The 18346-nt window shown below is 40.0% G+C and overlaps 1 protein-coding gene and 1 long non-coding RNA gene across 3 annotated transcripts; one reads left to right on the forward strand and one right to left on the reverse strand.

The window, feature by feature from the left end:
- Positions 1-2017: 2017 nt before the first annotated feature.
- Positions 2018-3509, reverse strand: LOC112168324 (fasciclin-like arabinogalactan protein 4). Its single transcript, XM_024305447.2, has one exon. It carries the CDS (start codon positions 3448-3450, stop codon positions 2188-2190), a length of 1263 nt encoding a protein of 420 aa, XP_024161215.1. The 5' UTR covers positions 3451-3509; the 3' UTR covers positions 2018-2187.
- A 10610-nt stretch (positions 3510-14119) lies between these two features.
- On the forward strand, positions 14120-17139 carry LOC112201709. 2 transcript variants are annotated; one of them, XR_002936871.2, is made up of 4 exons: positions 14120-14337; positions 15827-15928; positions 16285-16382; positions 16944-17139. It is a non-coding gene; the product is annotated as an uncharacterized LOC112201709 (long non-coding RNA). The 2 variants fall into 2 exon arrangements; XR_005800833.1 differs by lacking the exon at positions 16944-17139 and having other exon boundaries at positions 16285-16514.
- The last annotated feature ends 1207 nt before the right edge of the window (positions 17140-18346 follow it).

The raw sequence follows: 18346 nt of genomic DNA on the forward strand, positions 1-18346 counted from the left end.
GCATTTGAGTATCGCACCTATTTCATGACCGTTCATGACCGGAGCCATGAAAGAGTGCTAGAACTTTAGGCTTCAATCTCAGATGAATTGATGCCTTAATTAAAAGCCACCCAAACTTGCCAAAAGTTCATCTCTCTCTCTCTCTCTCTCTCTCTCTCTCTCTCTCTCTCTCTCTCCATGATTTCTCCTTCTGACATTTGAACTTTATAGGCTTGAATTTGACTAGTAGCTATTTTTTGCTCTTGCTAACAGTTTGAGATTGGGTTACATTTATAGTGCAGTTCATTGCGACTTTGTCATGTTTGCGTAATTGAACAAACTGTTTGGCCAAACCAACCAGATCTAGAGAGTCTCATGGTAGATGATCTCCTCTTGATGATGGTCATGAGACTTTGCAATAATTTTGAATTTTCTTGATTTTTAATTTTTGATAAAAAAAAGTTAATAGATAAAATTTATGTTAGCAATTTCTTCAATGAGTTGGCATTTGCCACATTATTCGGTATATGAATTTAGTATAAATATTTGGTGTTTCTAGCACTACTCTTTTTTTAATAAAAAAAATTAAAGAAATAAATAACAGAGTTAAAATTGAGTGATTAAAATGATATATATATTTATAATGTGAGTGACCAAAATAACGAATAGGTAAGGGCTTGTCCGGTAACGTTTTTAAAAATGATTTTTCAAAAATCGATTTTGAAAATAAAAACGAGAAAACAAGATTGGATTTTTGAGATCCGAAAATGTGTCCGGTAGCTTATTCCGAAAATAATTTTCAAAAACGAGAGAAGATGGCGACTAGAGATGAGAGAGAGTCCTGAGAAGAAGATAACGACGTGAGAATATGGAAGAGAGCACGTTCTTTTTTTTCTTTGTTTTGGAAAATATATCTCCGTGTTTTCTAAAATATGAGAATGAAAAGGTGAAAACGTCTATTTGTCGTTTTCCTGTTTTATGAGTAAAATAAAAAAATATTTTCAAAAATTATTTTCTGCATTTTTGAAAACAGACCAACGAACGCATTTTCAAGCCATTTTCATTTTATAAAATGAAAAAGATGACTTGAAAACATTACCGAACGCCACCTAAAAGTTTCTGATATTTTTCCTAAAATGTACGACGTTTAGTGAATCACGCATATCAGACACTGGACAAGTTTAGTCTTGGACCATTGGACCATAGTCAAAATAAATGGTGTTTTGGCTGTTGGCTTCAGAGCTCTTCACGGGGGACATCCTTCATCGGATTGTACCCGCCTGTAAAGCCATCTCAGTACTTCACACTGTAGATTTCCCCACCTCTTTCTCTCTCTCCCCTGTGTGTCCAAATAGCCCTCCGCACTAGATCTGGCCGTACACTGTCCGCCAATCGAACTCCAATGACATCGCAACGCGTGTGCAGCAATGTCTTGTTCAGCTTGTACTACAGGGGCCCACCGATGCCCTCTGTCATGCACTTTCTTCTTCACTTATTAGTTATTACGTAACCCTACCGCTAATTTTTTTTTTCCTTTTTTTTTTTTTCAGTTTTGTTTTTCCGATATTATCGTAGCCTCTGCACACTCTGAACCAGCTATTATATCCTGCTGTCCCTCCCTTCCGGTACAAAATTACAATCGCAAATTTAATTTTTTTTTTTGGCAGATGAAAAATGAAAATGACCCATTTGTGCTGAAATCTCAAGTGGAGATGTGTGGTTCTAAAATCCCATGAGCTGGATATGTTGGGAAGCAAAGAATGAAGCTTTATATCTTTATGATTATGACACAAAGGCAACGAAAAATAGCAACAAGAATCAAACAAATTATAACCCAATTTCCTTCTCTCGCTCTATTCCCAGAAAATCTGCGCAAATTTCCTGCATTTTGGGTTTTATGCAAGAAAACAATATAGTAAAGGCTACAGCTACTCAAATATCTTTACCATTACTACTACTGCACAAAAAGTAGAGAGCAGAGAAAGATCAACCACAAACTTTGAACAACTTTACAGGAGGAATGCCGCAAGATCCAAGAAACAAAAAATGGTTCTTTCTGATGTACATAAAATTATTCAGAGATTCACACAATCAACATTGTAAAATTTTAACAAAAACAAAAACTGCTGCTTTTTGCAGCCCAATTCAATTCAATGTGTGAAAGAAGAAGAAAAAAAAAAATCTAATAATTATGAAGCAAAACAAATCTCATACCATTACATACAATGCTATACAACATGAAGCAACCCCCAACCTCCACAGCCCAGTAATGGCAGCACCCTCGGATTTTATCTCCTTAAAACCGGGCGGCGAAGAGAGTTCCTGCCCACTCATCGAATTGTCCGGTGACGGAGCACTGTCCGGCGTCTCAGCCCCGCCGGAAACTGGCGTCCCGGGCCTGGATGTTACTGCCGGGGTGCTCCCAAAAATCTCTTTCGGCAACAAAACCCTGGAAACTCCGAAAATGGCCACCGGTTTTTGATCGAACACTGTCTGGGTCACCGAGGCCTGGATGATTCCGGTGTTGATTGAAACGGAGCCGTTGTTTCTGCTGATGTTGAGAGTGTAGCTACCGGCTCCCACTAGCTCTGTAGCCAATGTGGGCTGGACCGGGTTCACAATCGACTCGAGCGAGCCCAATGGGTAGTAGGAGTGGAGCACATGGAACTTCAACACCACCGATTTCTTATCCGCCGGGAGAGATTGGAGCCTCACGTTTGCGGGGAGGTCGGAGAAGGCAGTGTCAGTAGGGACGAAGAGAGTGATTCCGGCGCCGCCCTCGTCGGCCTCGAATTCCTCGACGACGCCGGATGCGGCGAGCATGGAGGCGGCGACGTTGAAGTTGTGGCCGTCGATCAGGGCCTTGGTGATGTTGAGGCCCAGCGGGGGCCGGGTCTCGGAGGCCATGAGGTCGAAGCCGTAAGGGACAAGGAGGGAATTAACGGAAAAGATGCTGACATTGTAGGGAAGAGTCTTGACGAGCCCCAAAACGGTGGCGTTTGAGGGGGAGAAGGTGGCGGGGGAGCGGACGGAGACGATCCCGGTGGTCGGGTCGCGCGTGAGATTGACGGAGCCGAAGTCGCTGGTGGCGCGTCCGGTGGTCTGGTAGAGAGTGGTGACGAGTTTTCCCGAAGGGGGGATGCGGGCGAGGTCGGAGAGGGAGAGGTACTCGAGGAGGACGTGGTAGCGGAGGACGTCGGCGCGTGAGGAGGGGGAGAGGTGGCGCGTGAGGTCGGAGGTGGAGGAGAGGAAAGGGTTAGGGACGGCGAGGAGGGTGAGGGAGGAGCGGAGGGAGAGATCTGAGAAGATGGCGGCGGAGAGGAGGGAGGTGAAGTCGGAGAGGTCGGGGAAGGGGGAGAGGAGAGCGGTGATGTTGATGGAAAGAGTAAAGGGGAGAGAGGAAGTGAGGAGGAGGAGGAAATAGAGGAAGTGGGTAGGGGTAAAATGGGGATTTGGGGATGTAAAGGCCATCGGGGGGGTCTCTCTCTTTTGCAGAGAGAGCGTTTGAGAAAGAGTGAGGGTTTTGGATTAATAGTGGAGAGGAGAGAGTGAGAGAGTGATGATTATGATGATGATGATCGGAGTGAGTGAGAGTGATGCGGTGATGGGGCAGTGAAGAGTGGGGAATAATGCTTTGTCATATTTTTGGTGGGAAATGGGGAGGAGGTTATGCCCACGCGCGGGGGAGGGAGGCGTGGAGGGAACTCGCGGGTGCTAGCTGTTTGAAGGACAGGAGGTAAAGTAGCGGAACATGGGAAGTCCGGTCTACTGTTGGGCATGGGCGGTGGAGTTGAGCTCCGAGGGAACACATGGACTTCTACCGGAAGTTCTGAAAGGATAAGAAAAAGCCAGAAGAAAATAAATTGGTTTGGAACAGTTCGACAGAAATTACCAAAAATTTTATTTTATTTTGGACAATAATTAAATATGGCAGCTTTTTTGAAATAGAAATTGAATTCATTAGATCAACAGCAAAAAATTACGGTCTACCATAACTTAGAGCAAGTTCATCCGTTGGGTCACCAGGTCAGCTTGCAGGTCACCAGGGTGACCCAGAAAGTGACCCAGGGTGACCCAATGCATGAAATACACATGTGCCTGTGACTCAAAGAGTGAAAATACACAGAAAAAGCATTGAATAATAGGTGACCCACGGGTGGACTTGCTCTTACATAAGCTAAACTCGGTAAGAAAAACCGAACTAAACTATTGAAGCTAAAACAGATCATTAAAATATCTGGGATGCTCACTTTTAAGCAAGCTTATCTAAGAATGTATAAACATCGCCTTCTACGGAAAGAAAATCATTCAACTAACCCTCCCTTGCCAATCACGTAATTGTGGTACAAGCAAGAAACTAGAAACGTCAGAGAAGATTCATAGAAGTCCATGCACTCTCACATAAGCTTTCACCCCAATAACATAATTTAAAAAATAACTACCTCCTTCCCTTCCGAGTTGGAGTGTTTACCCACAGACTGCTTCTTCTTGGGAAACTTGTGCTGCTCATTGCCCTCATCATGCTTTGAGGTCTTATGTTTGTTACCAGAACACGACATATTCTTACTGCCAATAGGTTGCCCTCTCTTTCTCTTCATACTATCGGCAGTAGTCTCTACCTGCAATATCGGGTCCAGGCCAAGATCTTCAGAATCCAGAATAAGGTTTCTCTTACCCACAACCAAAATCAGTTTCAACTTCTTAGGGGATATAGTCAAGCCATCTTCATGACCTCGACGTTATTTGCCAATGAGACGCTCTAGAGTTCTAGATGTTTCCTGTATGTCATGCACCACCACCTACCACTTTTGCTTCGGAAACAAGGCACCCAATGATGGCTCACCGACCGGACCAGGGACTGGAGTCTAAAACACCAATGACAGGCACGGGGTAGAAACCTTAGCCCTCATACTACTAATGACCTCGTTGCTGCTTGTTGTGCCAGAAGATGACCCACATGTAGACCCCAGCGCTGGCATACCACCACCAATCGCCTCTGGTGCCATAGCCTGGGACCCCAGAACGGTCCGCTCAGCATCATCATCATCCTCATCCAATGCCGGCCCTGAGCACGGCAGTCCAAAAAGCTTATCATACTGGAATTTGCGTTACAAGGCCACAATTTGAACACCGCCCAAAAAGCTTGTCATACTGGAATTTGCAACGAAATTCGACTTCATCCTCCACCAGATACCATCGCTTGAATGGCAACGGTTTACTCAACGAGATTTCAACCCTAATCCAAAGCTTCCCGGCATTCTTGTCCATTTCTTGGAAATCCCCTAGTGTGTATCCTATCATAGTCATGACTCTTTCCTACCGAAATGCTAGCAGGATCCCCTGAAGAGTAATCCAATACGATGCCGTGATCAGAGGAACTTTTTCAACCGGCATGATGCCGTCATACCACGCCAACGCCACCGGAGCATGGTTATACCCCCATGGCGCACCGCGCTAGACCCGAACCTGATCAGCCTGGTTCCACAGCGTGAATAGCACCCTTTGTTCCTCCGTTTTCTCCACTTGCAACGTTTCATTAATCCTCCAAGCGTTGCAGAACATCCCCATGAATGACTTGATCTTGAAATCACGGGTTGTGAGGAGTTTGCCCACCAAAAACACGTTTACTTGTCTCAAACCTTGGCCCTGCGTTGGGCGCAAATCAATCTGCCTCTTGCCTTCAGCGATAGCAAGAGAGGAGGCTAGTCTAGCAGCCATGGCATCAACAGAGCTCATCTTGTTGACAAGGAGAAGCAAAGAAACCGAAACCCTAACCCTAGGTTGAGAGAGAGAGTTGACGGCTCTAACTAGAGATATTTTTATGTTATTTTTATGGCAGCTAAAGTTTTTGGGAACATAAATAATCATATGACTTATGGCAATTATTTCTGTTGGGAAAATGTCAACAAGGTCTTAAGAAAACAAAATAAATTTCGTTTTGTAGAATTGAATTATTATTACTTTTTTGTACATTGAATTATTGAAATTCATTGATGAAGATTAACTTGATTATCTGGAAGAGCATAATATAACAAGTGATCAAGTGAGAGTCTTTATAAACAAGAATTCTCAAAAGATTGACATAATTGAACGAGAAGACGTAAGAGAATTGCCTCAAGAGGCATAAGGCTTCACGACCAGTCTCCATTGTATGGAGCATCTTAGGGTATGTTTTAACAGCTGTAATTTCCTGTAATTTCTTTTTAGATTTTGGTGTATCTATTTTGCTCGTTAAGTTTTAGGTATTCCTTTTATTTTATTGTTTTAGATTATTGATTAAATGTGGAAGCTTTAGTTCAAGTGCATTGTTGCTGTTTACGCTTGTAATTTTCATCTATTTATTAGTAATAAATTTAGAGGTCTCATTCATATATTAATTCTTGGCAGATTCTAAGGTATTGGTGACTTAAGATCTATTTAAGAATTTAGTCAATTGTTGGATCCTATCAATTCTTTCGCTGTATCTTTGTATTATTTGACAAAAAAATTAAAAGATTATCACACACTCTCACACAATAATGTCAGCTTAAAGTAAATCTGACATTGTTATTGCTATGAGCTGTAAAAATATGTTGGTGAGTGAGATGATAAGCAATAATATTGTACACTTTTTAATATCCCATTTACACCTTTTAATCTTCTGATCAATTGCATCGTCCATTTCAGATACATGCCCTTTTTAATCATTAATCCCTTTTAGTTTCCTTCCTCTAGATTTTAAATTTTAATTTTTTTCTTTCTATATTGGGGTGTTGAAAGTGGTTAGAAATTGAAATGTGTATTGACATGAAACAATTCATTGAGACGGAATCACATTGGTCAATGCATGTTTGTCTATTTGTCTAAGAAAAACAAGAAAGAAGAAAAAATTGAGCACATGACATGTGCAATAATTGTAACTCTGTATGTTAAGGATAATGATTTGTGAAAAAGAAAGCTTCAAATAATCATCAAATCATGTAGGCATTTGATTTTTATAAATTTTTTTATAGGTATCAGACGGTTCATTGAGTAAATAAAAACAACCATAAGGTTGGAATAGTTGATGCAGAACAGATTGCAGTCCAATTTGAAGAACAATTGGATCGTGCTAAAGGTGGAAAACGAAAAGTGACTAGTAGACGTGAAATGGGCTTCCGGACTCCGATTGGGACGCACCTTACCTTTCCGGAAAGGGAATCGCGCCAGAAATCAAACTCGTCGCTTAGCCACGACCTGTGGCCTTTTTCGGGCTTCCGGGGTCGTTTAGGGCCTCAAAACTGCATTTTTGTATTTTTCGGCGTTTTGGTTTTTCTAGTTATTTTCGGGTTGTTTTCGTTTTTACCCATGGGTTTTAGGGTTTCATTGTTAGTCGCCCTAGGGTTTATTTTCTTATAAATAAGCTGCCTTAAGGCTGCAGAAGGGATCTTATCATCTTTTATCATTAAAATTGAGATTATTCTCTTTTATCTCTGGTGGACTCCAGAATCCTTTGCTTAGGTTTATTGCTGGTAAACCTAGTTATCAATCCGTCTGCGTCAATAGTGCAGTGCATACACCTATACATGACATAGGCTTAAACTTACATATGCATACAAGCTACTCAAAAAAAAACATTAGAGCACAAAAGTCTAAAACTAAAAAAAGAAATTTCTTGATAGGAGCATTTTAATGCGATGTTTTAATAGTTATTTCCTCATATTTTACTTAGTTATTTCCTTAAATAAATAAATTTTAATTTAGTTTCTCTTTTCTAGGTACATCAGAGAAAATGACAAGGAAATGAGCTTAAAGACACATGAGAAGGATGTGAGACGTTGGAGATGACAAAAGCAAGACACAAGAGTCCCAGTTGAACTAGGAGAGCCAAAGAACAAGCTCAAAACATCCTCTACAAAGGTGATATGGATCGGGAGTCATTTTTGACAAGAAAATATGGTTAAAAATCAAATCTGGAGTCCGTATTAGACATATACTGATTTTGGCCGAATTTCAATAATATATCTGGATAATGACATCTCAATTAAATCATAAATGCATCTAGACATGATTGTGGCCAAAGAGAGAATTCTACAGATAAGGAAGGAGAACTTCAAGGGATTACGACATGCAGAAAGGTTGAAAATAGGTCCAGATACATTTCTTAAAGTCCACATTTCATCCTTGGTTGAAATTAAGGAGATAAATCAGAAAATAATCATGTAATTAATTCAAAAATAATCTCCCTAGAATCAAGGTGATAATTTGAAGATTTCTGATTGGTTGGATGACATAGCAGAGCTGACGTGACATTATTTGATTGGTTGAAGCTATGTGGCATGAGCAGATAATTCCTAAGAAATTAATAGAAGATTCAGGAAGACTTGGAGACTAAGTTGCCATCCTCCTATAAATAGGAGCATCATTGACACCACTTCTCCCATTCTTTTCTAAACACACCGAAAATTCTCTCCATTCTCTAGTCTTCAGAAGCTCTGTGTCTCAACCAAGGAAGATAAGAAGTCATGCAATACATCAAGATCCTAGCTACCATCCAGCCTTGTGTCGTCCCTAGAAGATTGCTTGCTTTCAAGGATCTTCAAGTTCTTTGTTTTAAGGTTTCGTCATTCATCTTTCACGGTGTATTTCATACTTTCTTTTGTTTTCCTTTGTTTGATTCTTAGAGTTATGAATTCTAGTTAACATGACGTTAAGGGCAAAGTTTAAAGCCCGTTTATATGTTTTGAAATAAAGTTGTGATTTCTATATGTTGATTTCTATGTTGCTTATGTGAGATTGCTTGATTGATTTTGGATTACAGAAAACTTTTATATGTATGTGTTTTTTGGTGGCCAACTTAGGATATATGTATGTAATTGGTGCTAGATTTTGGTAAACAATTCACCTAATAGTTTTGTGAACCTAAATCATAAGTAGTGAAGACTTTGAACAAAAGTCGAAATCAATTAAGGAGGATTGCAAATAGATGAATTTTTTCATATTAGGTTGTGCACTTTGGTTGACATCCTTTCTTTGTTCTTCATGCGTTGAATGTGTTCTTGATTAGCTAGCTTTCTAGACTATGATTGCATGTCTAATAAGTTTAATTTAGGTGATTTCACTTAGATTAAATATTCAAGGAAAGTAAAAAATGGGAAATCGTTTGCTTATTAACGTTTCACATGGTCAACTTCGACATAGAAAATCAACTGTAGGAATTGTAATTAGATTTCTTGCATATGGATGTGGTTTTGATATTTGTTCCTTGCGTTCCACCCTTGTATATGTGTTTTTACAGTTTCTTTATTTTATTTATTTTAATTTTTGATTTAATAATCCTAAACCCCCTTTATTTGTGTTTACTTGTATATATATATATATATATATATATATATATATATATATATATATAATTTTTTTTTTTGTTTTGTTTTTGTAAATAATACTTTATACTTGTATTAATTCTTTGTTTCTTTTTACAATTACATGTGTACCCTCAATCCCCAGCTAGAACGATCCCTACTTATTCTATACTGACAACTACATTTTGCAGGGTTAAATTGTGCGCAACTATTAGCGTATCATTTCTCAAAGGAAAATATAGATTGTTATTTAGCTCCCTTCGAGCACACAATTGTTGTACCAAACAAAGCAACACTTCTACGAAGACTCATAGGAGATCTTTAGTTAGAATAGACCAGACCACTTGACCAATTTTAAGCAAAAACAATTCCCCTTAGGGTTGGAGTTCCCATCTTGACCAGGGAAGCTAAAAGTAAGCTTTCTTGCATTCTTCTTCTTCTGTCCCGGAACCTTCTTCTTCTTGGGTGACCCTTGCTTCTTCATAGGCCCAAATTATGCAGCAGCTATTTTATTGTTATTGCCTCTAGGCCAACCTCTCTTCTTTGGAATAAGCTGAGGAGCAACCACCATTTCCAGCCCCATACTTTCAACATATAGATTGGACTTTCAATTGCCAAGCTTAATTGTCGTTTCTTAGGAGAGAACTCGAACACATACTTGTGTTGTCGCCGCTGACCACTTAGGTGCCGCAAAGACACAATTCCCTTCTGAAATTCTCGAACAACCACCCACTTATTGGTCTTGGGCATGACAAACCCACTAGAAATCAGTCCAGGTATTTGAAAGGGTATTTGGGCCTTGAAAACCAAGGATGGCCTAGCAACAGACTCCCTCCCCTAATGAACAAAAACAGGCCCAATAGCCTTTAAAATAGGATTCGGCCTAGCTGGCTGCAATGCAACGTCTCTTCTAGCATGCACGACGTCCTGCTTCAAAACCCTAGGCATAGAAGCATTAGGTGTGGTAGCTAGTGCCTAATGCGGTCGCATCTGCAGATTCCCTTGTAGCACCGGCTCGAAACATGTGAGACCAACGTGCTTGAGAAGATCACACGTTCTGCAACGCCCTACCAGATTTTTAAAGAATAAATTGAGATGTGTTGTAGAGAAACTAAAATTGAGAGGAATTTGCTGTGTATTTTCATTGATAATAGGGGCCTCTTTATATAGAGGATTACAATGCATAGAATCCAAATCACACAAGGAAAGTAATCATACATTGAATAGGAATCTAGATCCTTCTAATGTAACCCTATTACCACTAGGTTAAGTAACCTAGTGTTTGGGCCAAACACAGAATAGAGATTTCCTTTAACACTCCCCCTTGTGTTGCCCAAACGCGGTGCTTCTCTCGTTGCCTCGTTAAAAACTTTGCCGAGTAACAAAAACCCAGTGAGATAAAAATAACCTCGGTTGAAGGGGAAAAAGAGCACAACACACCCTTCACATTTCGAGACCATACATGTAGACATCTCCCCCTAGTGTCTGCATCTCCCCCTGATGACTACGGTCATGGGAGTTCAGATAACTTCTGCAAACGATGCTACCAATATGTTTCTCGAAAGTGGAATTTAGGCAATGACTTAGTGAATAAGTCTTCCACACTGTCCTCAGATTGAACCTAGTTCACTTTGATCTTGAGGAGAGTCTGTTGTTGCTGATTATGCTTGGTGTTGTCGCTTTTGATGTAGCCTTGGTTCATTTGTTCAAAACAAGCAGCATTATTCTAAATGCTCGTAGGCTCATCTGTGGTAGACTTCAAACCACAATTGTTCGAACATGCGTAATTGTTCGAACAGCAATAATCTCTGCATTGTTTGAAGATATAGCGACTAGGGTTTGTTCTGTAGACCTCCAAGATATCATGGTCTTTTCCCATGGTGAACACTTAACCATTTTGGGAATGACCTTTGTGTGGGTCAGAGAGATACCCAGCATCAGCAAAACCTTCCAAAAAACATGTTGTTTTGGGATGGGGATAGTGGACGCAAGCAAGTGTTGGCGGCGTTCCTGGTGTGTGATGGGTCCGAATCCATCATCTCTCTGTAGGGATAAAGCATGCCCATATAAGTTGTACATCTAGTATCGAAAGACATCTTTTACTCCAATCCAATGACATCGCATTGGCGCAGAGCTATACCTTAGCTAACAAGTTTATGGCAAATGAGATATCCGGTCTTGTGCATTGAGCTAAGTACAATAATGCGCCTATTGTACTTATGTGGGGCACTTTTGCCTCTAGCATATCTTCTCCATCATCCTTTGGACGAAGAAGATCCTTTTCAGGATCAAGACTACGGACGATCATGGGGGTGCTTGAAGGCTTGACCTTGTCAAAATGCCTAAGCATCTAACAACACGATGCTCAAGTTCCAAACCGAGACATCATCGTGTTCTCCAAAATCCTTCATCTCAAACTCAGATTTCAAGTGTTCAGCGGTTTCCCTTAACTCTTGAAGGACTTCCAATAAAGATCATGTCCAACATGAACCGCGATAGAATCTGAAACTTGTTATGGAAACGCGTGGGCATATCTCTTTCCAATCAAGTGGTCACTTTTAGCGAGCGTTTTAACCTCTTTGTAAAACGCGTCAAGTGAATGAAGTTCACCATGAACCTTCATGTATATTCCGTATCTAGATCCCCATAGAGATACGTAGTGACCACATTTGTAAGCTGCATAATCAGTTATTCGGAAACTACCAAACTGACAGGGTAGTGGAGTGCAATGACATCCATTACGAGAGAATATGTTTTATCGTAGTCGATTCCAGGGCGTTTTGTGAGAAGCCTTGCACCATAAGGCGGGATTGCCATCTCTTTTTCTCATCACGCTTTCTAACGAAGACCCATTTAGTCAACAGGTTTTATGATAGGAGGTGTTGGCATCACTGGCCTGAAAACCTTCCTCTTCGTTAGAGAATCCATCTTAACCAGGATCGCATCTTTCCATTTAGGCCAAATCTCTCTACGTTGGCATTCATTCATTAACGGAGCGTGGTTCGATATCATCTGACTCAATAAACTCATGCGCAACAAAATGCGCAACTACATCATCAATTATGATGAAGTTTCTATCCCACGTCTCATGTACACTAGTGTAATTTTCAAAGAGCTCTATATTCTCAGGAATAGTTTCTGACATTGAGGCGTCCCCCAACGATAACCATAACCCGGAAGATACTCATGAGACGGATTTTCAGTCTTGATGATCAAAGGATTGGAATGTGCCAAAGTATCCTTCGAACCTACGGGCCTCCCACGCATCCTAGCTGGGGATATGACCTGTAACACCAGAGTGCCACACTCTTTGGCGTTGGCGCCATGCCTACCTCCGTGTAGGGTGGTGCTACGTCCTCTCGTAGGGACGTCCTTCCTTGCAGGCATATTTACAGCTTATTTGTATGATCTCGTCACTTTACCAGGGATCGAGATGAGACATAGTGGGGACAGACCACGACAATTCCTGTCGTTCCTGTTGAACATATGTGTTCTTATCTCCCCCTAATGATGGGAAGACTCTCTCATCAAAGTAACATTCGCAAATCTAGCGGTAAGGAAATCGCCTAGCAAGGGCATTAAGTGGCAGACGATTGTTGGAATCTCAAATTGGAATCTCAAATCCAACGTAGTTGCCCATTCATCTGTAAGGACCCATCATAGGGTGCTGTGGCGGCGCAATTGGCACATAAATGGCTCACTCAAATATGCGTAAGTACGATACTTGTACCCAGTCACTAGCTGTAACGCAAAGGTAAATTGAGTGGCGGTGGATCGTAGACGAACTAGCATAGCTGCATGCGATATTGCATCACCCCAAGCGGATATAAGGAGATTGGTGCGCATTACCAATGACCGGACTACCATCGTAGTTGTTTTCGAGAGACCATTTGGGTGTGTTCATGGGAATATGATGTCCAACATCAGTCCCAATGAAATAACCATAGAAAGTCTTCGCACTACTAGAATTTTACTCTTATACATCATGACAATTACATCGGTGAGGAATTCACGCGATCTAAAAAAATGTCATTAACATCGATTCCTCGAATTCCGATTTATATGCATATAATTGACATCGTTTATTACTGTTGACCGATGTCAACAATTTGATTCTGAAATTTAAAAAAAACGCGGAAAAGACTAAGTTAAAAATTTAGACACGGAGAGAACAAAATTTTCATTTCCTACACACTTAGGTTAGTTTTCCCACTCTCTCTGTCAGCCCATTTTTCATCCTTACTTTATCTCCGAAAGAACTGGTGACCCATTTTCTGTCGGGCTCTTTCCTGAAACCCTAGCCCTGTCCTCCTTCTCTTCCGCTCTCTTTTCACTGCCACCATCGCTTCCCTCTCCTCCGCTCACTCCCACTACTGTCTCTCCCTCATTAACCACTGGCAATTGCTCTCTCTCTCTCTCTCTCTCTCTAAGATCTCATAAGATTGCAAGAAGGGGAAGAATCCTTCTCTCAATCTCTCTGTCGAATAAGGAAAATTGATGGCTGTTGTGAGCGAGGAGATCTGTGGAAGACTAACGCCCTCTCCCTACAGCGGCTCAAGGAGCGGTTTAGAGAGTCGAGGTGGACCGCTGGCTCAGGCATCATGAGATTTTCGCTGATGGCTACTTCTCCTTGTACCCCGACAAGCTCGAAGAGGTCGACATCGAGTCCGCTGAGGTCTTATCCCCTTTCCTTTGTATGTACCATCCAAACCCTAATATGATTTTTGATTTGCGGTGTTTGTTGGTGATTTAGCAATTGCATGTTAAATGTTGGATTGTTCGAATTTGATATTGAAGGTTATAGATCGAATATCGTTTGGTTGAAGATAGAAATTCAGATATACCAGAACTGTGATCAAACTGAGAAGACCAAGAGGTCCAAGGCCAATGGCTTTTGGGAGCAGTGGAGGTGAACCTAAAGTTGGGGAGCGGCTTTATTTGGGACTGGACTTTGGGACTTCTGGAACGAGGTTTGCCGTTATCGATAAACGAGGGATAATTCATGCTGAGGGAAAGGGAGAATACCCTCTTTTGTATGGTATGCTACATTTGCTTTAGGATTCCATGTTTTGGTTCTTGGCTTGCTTATTTTCAATCAAGTATTGATGAAATAAAATGCTTGGAATTAGAGGTGGCAAACGGGCCGTGCCGGGCATTTTAAGCGGGCCTAGTCATGCTTCGTGCCGTGCTTGGGCCGGCCCATTTATTATCGTGCCAGACTCGTGCCGGCCCATTTACTTAAACATTATGCCCGGCCCGGCCCATAGCCCGAGCCCATATCGTACCGGGCCGTGCTCGTGCCGGGTCAATAACGGGCCGTGCTCGTGCCTACCCACTATAAAGCACGATTTTAAAATCTTAATTTAAAATAATAAAAATTAATTTTATTTAACTATTTAGAAAATTAAAATAAATTAAGTTCTACAACGTTTTTCTTAATCTTAGCTTTTTAAGATTAGATTTCGAATAATTTTTTATATTTCACTATAAGAAAAAAAAAACTCAAAATATATTGTTTTTAGTATATTATTGTGAGATTAATCTTTATTAATATAATGGAGATTTAGTATCTATTATTCTTTCCTTCATTCTATAGTTGTATTATTATGAGATTAGTCTGTATTAATAAATAATAAACATATATTTAATATTTAGAAAAAATACTTATGTCAAAACAAGGATATAATGTTTTGTTTCATAATTTTGACAATATAAAAGAAAGCATTGGTGGAATTGTCATGAGATTTTAAATAAAAAGGTCTCATATTTAAATCTCATCATTGTAGTTTTTTAATATATATTTTTTTTTTTAAAATGAAATTTTGTGTTTGTAACCGGCAGGCCCACAATATGTCGTGCTCGGGCAGTGCCGGGCCCATTACGGGTTCGGGCCGGGCCGGGCCAATATTCTTAGGCCCAGCCCGACCCGTTATTCTAACGTGCTTGGGTCATGCCGGGCCCGTGCCGTGCTCGTATTTAGTGGCCCGTTTGCCACCTCTACTTGGAATCATTTGTTCTGATGGGTAGCAATCAATCTTTGTGTTACTGGGGAGTATGTGTGTGTGTGTATAACATAGATGATAGTGAAATGAAGGGGATCCCTGATATGTGTTCTGTCAAGTCTAGTATCACTGAGAATTTCTTATGAAGAAAGGACCTAGAACATGGGTTGCGCTTGACGCAGCATAGTGATATTGTCATGACTCATGAGAGAGAATTCCAGTAGTAGATATTGGTTTCAGAATTTTGTGGAAGATGAATCAAAAAGTTGTTAAAAAATTGGATACTTTGGTTCAACATACAACTGGATAACTAAAAGATCAAGGAGTTAATTAAGTATTGTGGACCTAACAAGAAGAATCAATTGCTTTTCTGAATATTTTCACTAATTTTGCTTGCCCAAGTAACTGATATTTTCTTTCCATTGTCTGCTCTAGTTCCTCTACTCTGTGCAAGCTTGTCTCCTGATGGGAGAATGATGTTCCAAATACTTGGGATTAATGGAAACGTTTTAATGGAATTTGCAGGTTATATATGACAACACTACTTGGAGAAGCAGAGGATTTGGGTTTGTGACCATCTCTAATGATCAGGAAGTAGAAGCAGCTGCTTGATAGTTTAATGGCTATGTAAGTCACCATATTATGTCTATCATTTGTTTGTAGATATGCAAAAATGTGAAACAAATTCTAGATATGAGATAGTTGGATTGGTGTAAAATTGAGTTAATATTTCCAGGTAGTGAAACAATTGAGTTAATATTTCTAGTCAGAGTAAAATTGCATTGAGTTTCTTTTCAGATTGCTTTGGAAGGGTAATTGGTTCATACAAGAGAAGAGCTTTAAGAAACTTGCTTTAATTTGTGCATACTCAGTAGTCAGGGACTCTGTATGGTCATTTTTTATTCTTCTGATGTTAAACAGCCATGGTCGCCTTCAATGACTATAGCTGTTTCAATCCCTCACATATATTGTTTCTTGTGCAGATCATGGCATCTAGTTTAAATGGACCTACTGTTGGAGATCCACTCCCTGACAATCTCATGGAATCTCCTGCAAGGTCTGAAACCATGTTTTATGCAAGGTAACCTTCTGCATTTTTCCTCTTCACTTCATGTCCTAATGATGCTGCTCAGCTTAATTACTAGTCCACCTTTGACTGTATTAGCTTAAATTTGCAAGAATGTGATAATATTTCTTAGTATAATGAACTAAATCTTGGCCCTTTATTCATGTCATCATGTGGTAAAACAGCAGGATAATTTCAGTTTAGATCATAGATAGGTAGTGCTACACAACTCTTGAGAGAGGTGAAGTTCAATTTATAGCTGTCCCTGATCTTGCTTTAAATTAAATCTGCCTACTTTGAAGTTTTCTGGAAATGCAGATAACATAGTAGTAGCATGCACGGTCTAGTCTGCACGTTTAGTTTCTTATTATCTTCTCAAAATTACTCTATTTGCATACTAGTATGGATTTGTTGTTGTTGGAAGATAGAATCTTTCGAATCGTCTATGTTTTCTGTTTAATTGCTGAGTTAGTTTACAAATGAACGGCTTGAATCAGAGTATATCAATATATACAGTTGGTATGGGTCTCTCATAACAACTTGCATTTAGCTCTTTCACCTTAATATTTTGTACAGGCAAACATCTTCTCAATGTTTCAGATTACCTGTTCTTTAATGCAGGTGTGGACTTTGGCCTATGTCACCCCTGTGTACTTTATATTTTAGCTATAGATTAATGATACTGTTAAGTCATTGCCCTCTACTTTAACTACTTTTTGTGATTTGAAGTTGCAATTTAAGTGGATATATATCTGTGAAACTAGTTCTCAACTCATTGACACATGTTTTTGCTAGGTTCATTCGCAGCTACACCAAGGACTGGAAATTCAAGTTACAAGTATTTTTATCTTATAACAAACTACTATTTTTTTCTCTTTCTTTTTAGTGTATCTACAAACCGTTTTTGTCTTCATATGGTTTATTTAGGAAACTTCAATCTTGTTCTTTTCTTTTGCTATTGTATATGGAGAAGTTTAGGCCATATGTCCCCTTCTCCCTACTCTTTGTACTGTTTTTATCAATAATATTAATGAGAATTTTCTTTTGCTTACCACTGGTATTCTCATTGTGGTACTTTTCTAGTGAAGAAACTAATAATTTAGTAATCACTTCTAAACTAGAAATTGAAACAAAAAGAATGAAGACAACAATTTGAAATAACAAACTGATGTTATAAATGACTGAGGACATCAGTTCTATCTATAGAACATATGTCTAATACTGATATATAAATCAATTTCTTATGTAAAACGATGTCATAGTAGGATACGAAATCAGTTTTTTATAAATCAAACCATGTCTATAGTCATTTTATACATCAGGACCTTACAAGAAACTGATGTCTAGAGTCATTTTTAACATCGGCTAAAAACCAATCTCTGGGAATTCCTGATCTTTAACATCACCCACTAAGACATCAGACGTTTTTTTTTTTAACATCGTTTCCTGGCCGATGTTAAAGGCCAAAATTCTAGTAGTGTCGATGTAAAGCCAAGTCCAATTGACGGAATAGGATGATCCGGGGAGTGAGCCCGTTGTTGTATGATATGTGCATAAGCAGCATTACAAGTGGACAATGGCACAACACGTGACCAGCGTGTTTGCGTGTCAACCAACATCATGAGATATTTAAACGTCCGCAAGTTGGTTGGATCAGTCCACAGAATTCCCACAGATTCTATGTAAGAACATAATGAGTATTTTTATATCCTTTGCATAGGACGGTCTCAGTCCTAATTTCCCTAAGGAACGGGCTTTGCAAAATGAGCGAGGTGCCTTAGAAGCAACCAATGAGGAGTTTGGTTAGGCATGAGCATCTGTAGCGCTATTAGAAGCAAAATATGTGACTACATCACCCATCATTGCGGTGGAACCATGGAAAGTGGCATCCATGGTGGCATGGCCATGGGAAGGAACATTCATGGGGCGGAATGGCCATGGTTGGCGCCGTTTATGGAGTTATCACAAAGGACTTTCGC

The sequence above is a fragment of the Rosa chinensis genome, chromosome 5 (assembly GCF_002994745.2).
Source record: "Rosa chinensis cultivar Old Blush chromosome 5, RchiOBHm-V2, whole genome shotgun sequence".
Classification (NCBI taxonomy): Eukaryota; Viridiplantae; Streptophyta; class Magnoliopsida; order Rosales; family Rosaceae; genus Rosa; species Rosa chinensis.

Excerpts from the sequence above, each read along its gene's own strand:
- LOC112168324 (XM_024305447.2), bottom strand. The coding sequence starts at position 3,450 with ATGGCCTTTACATCCCCAAATCCCCATTTTACCCCTACCCACTTCCTC.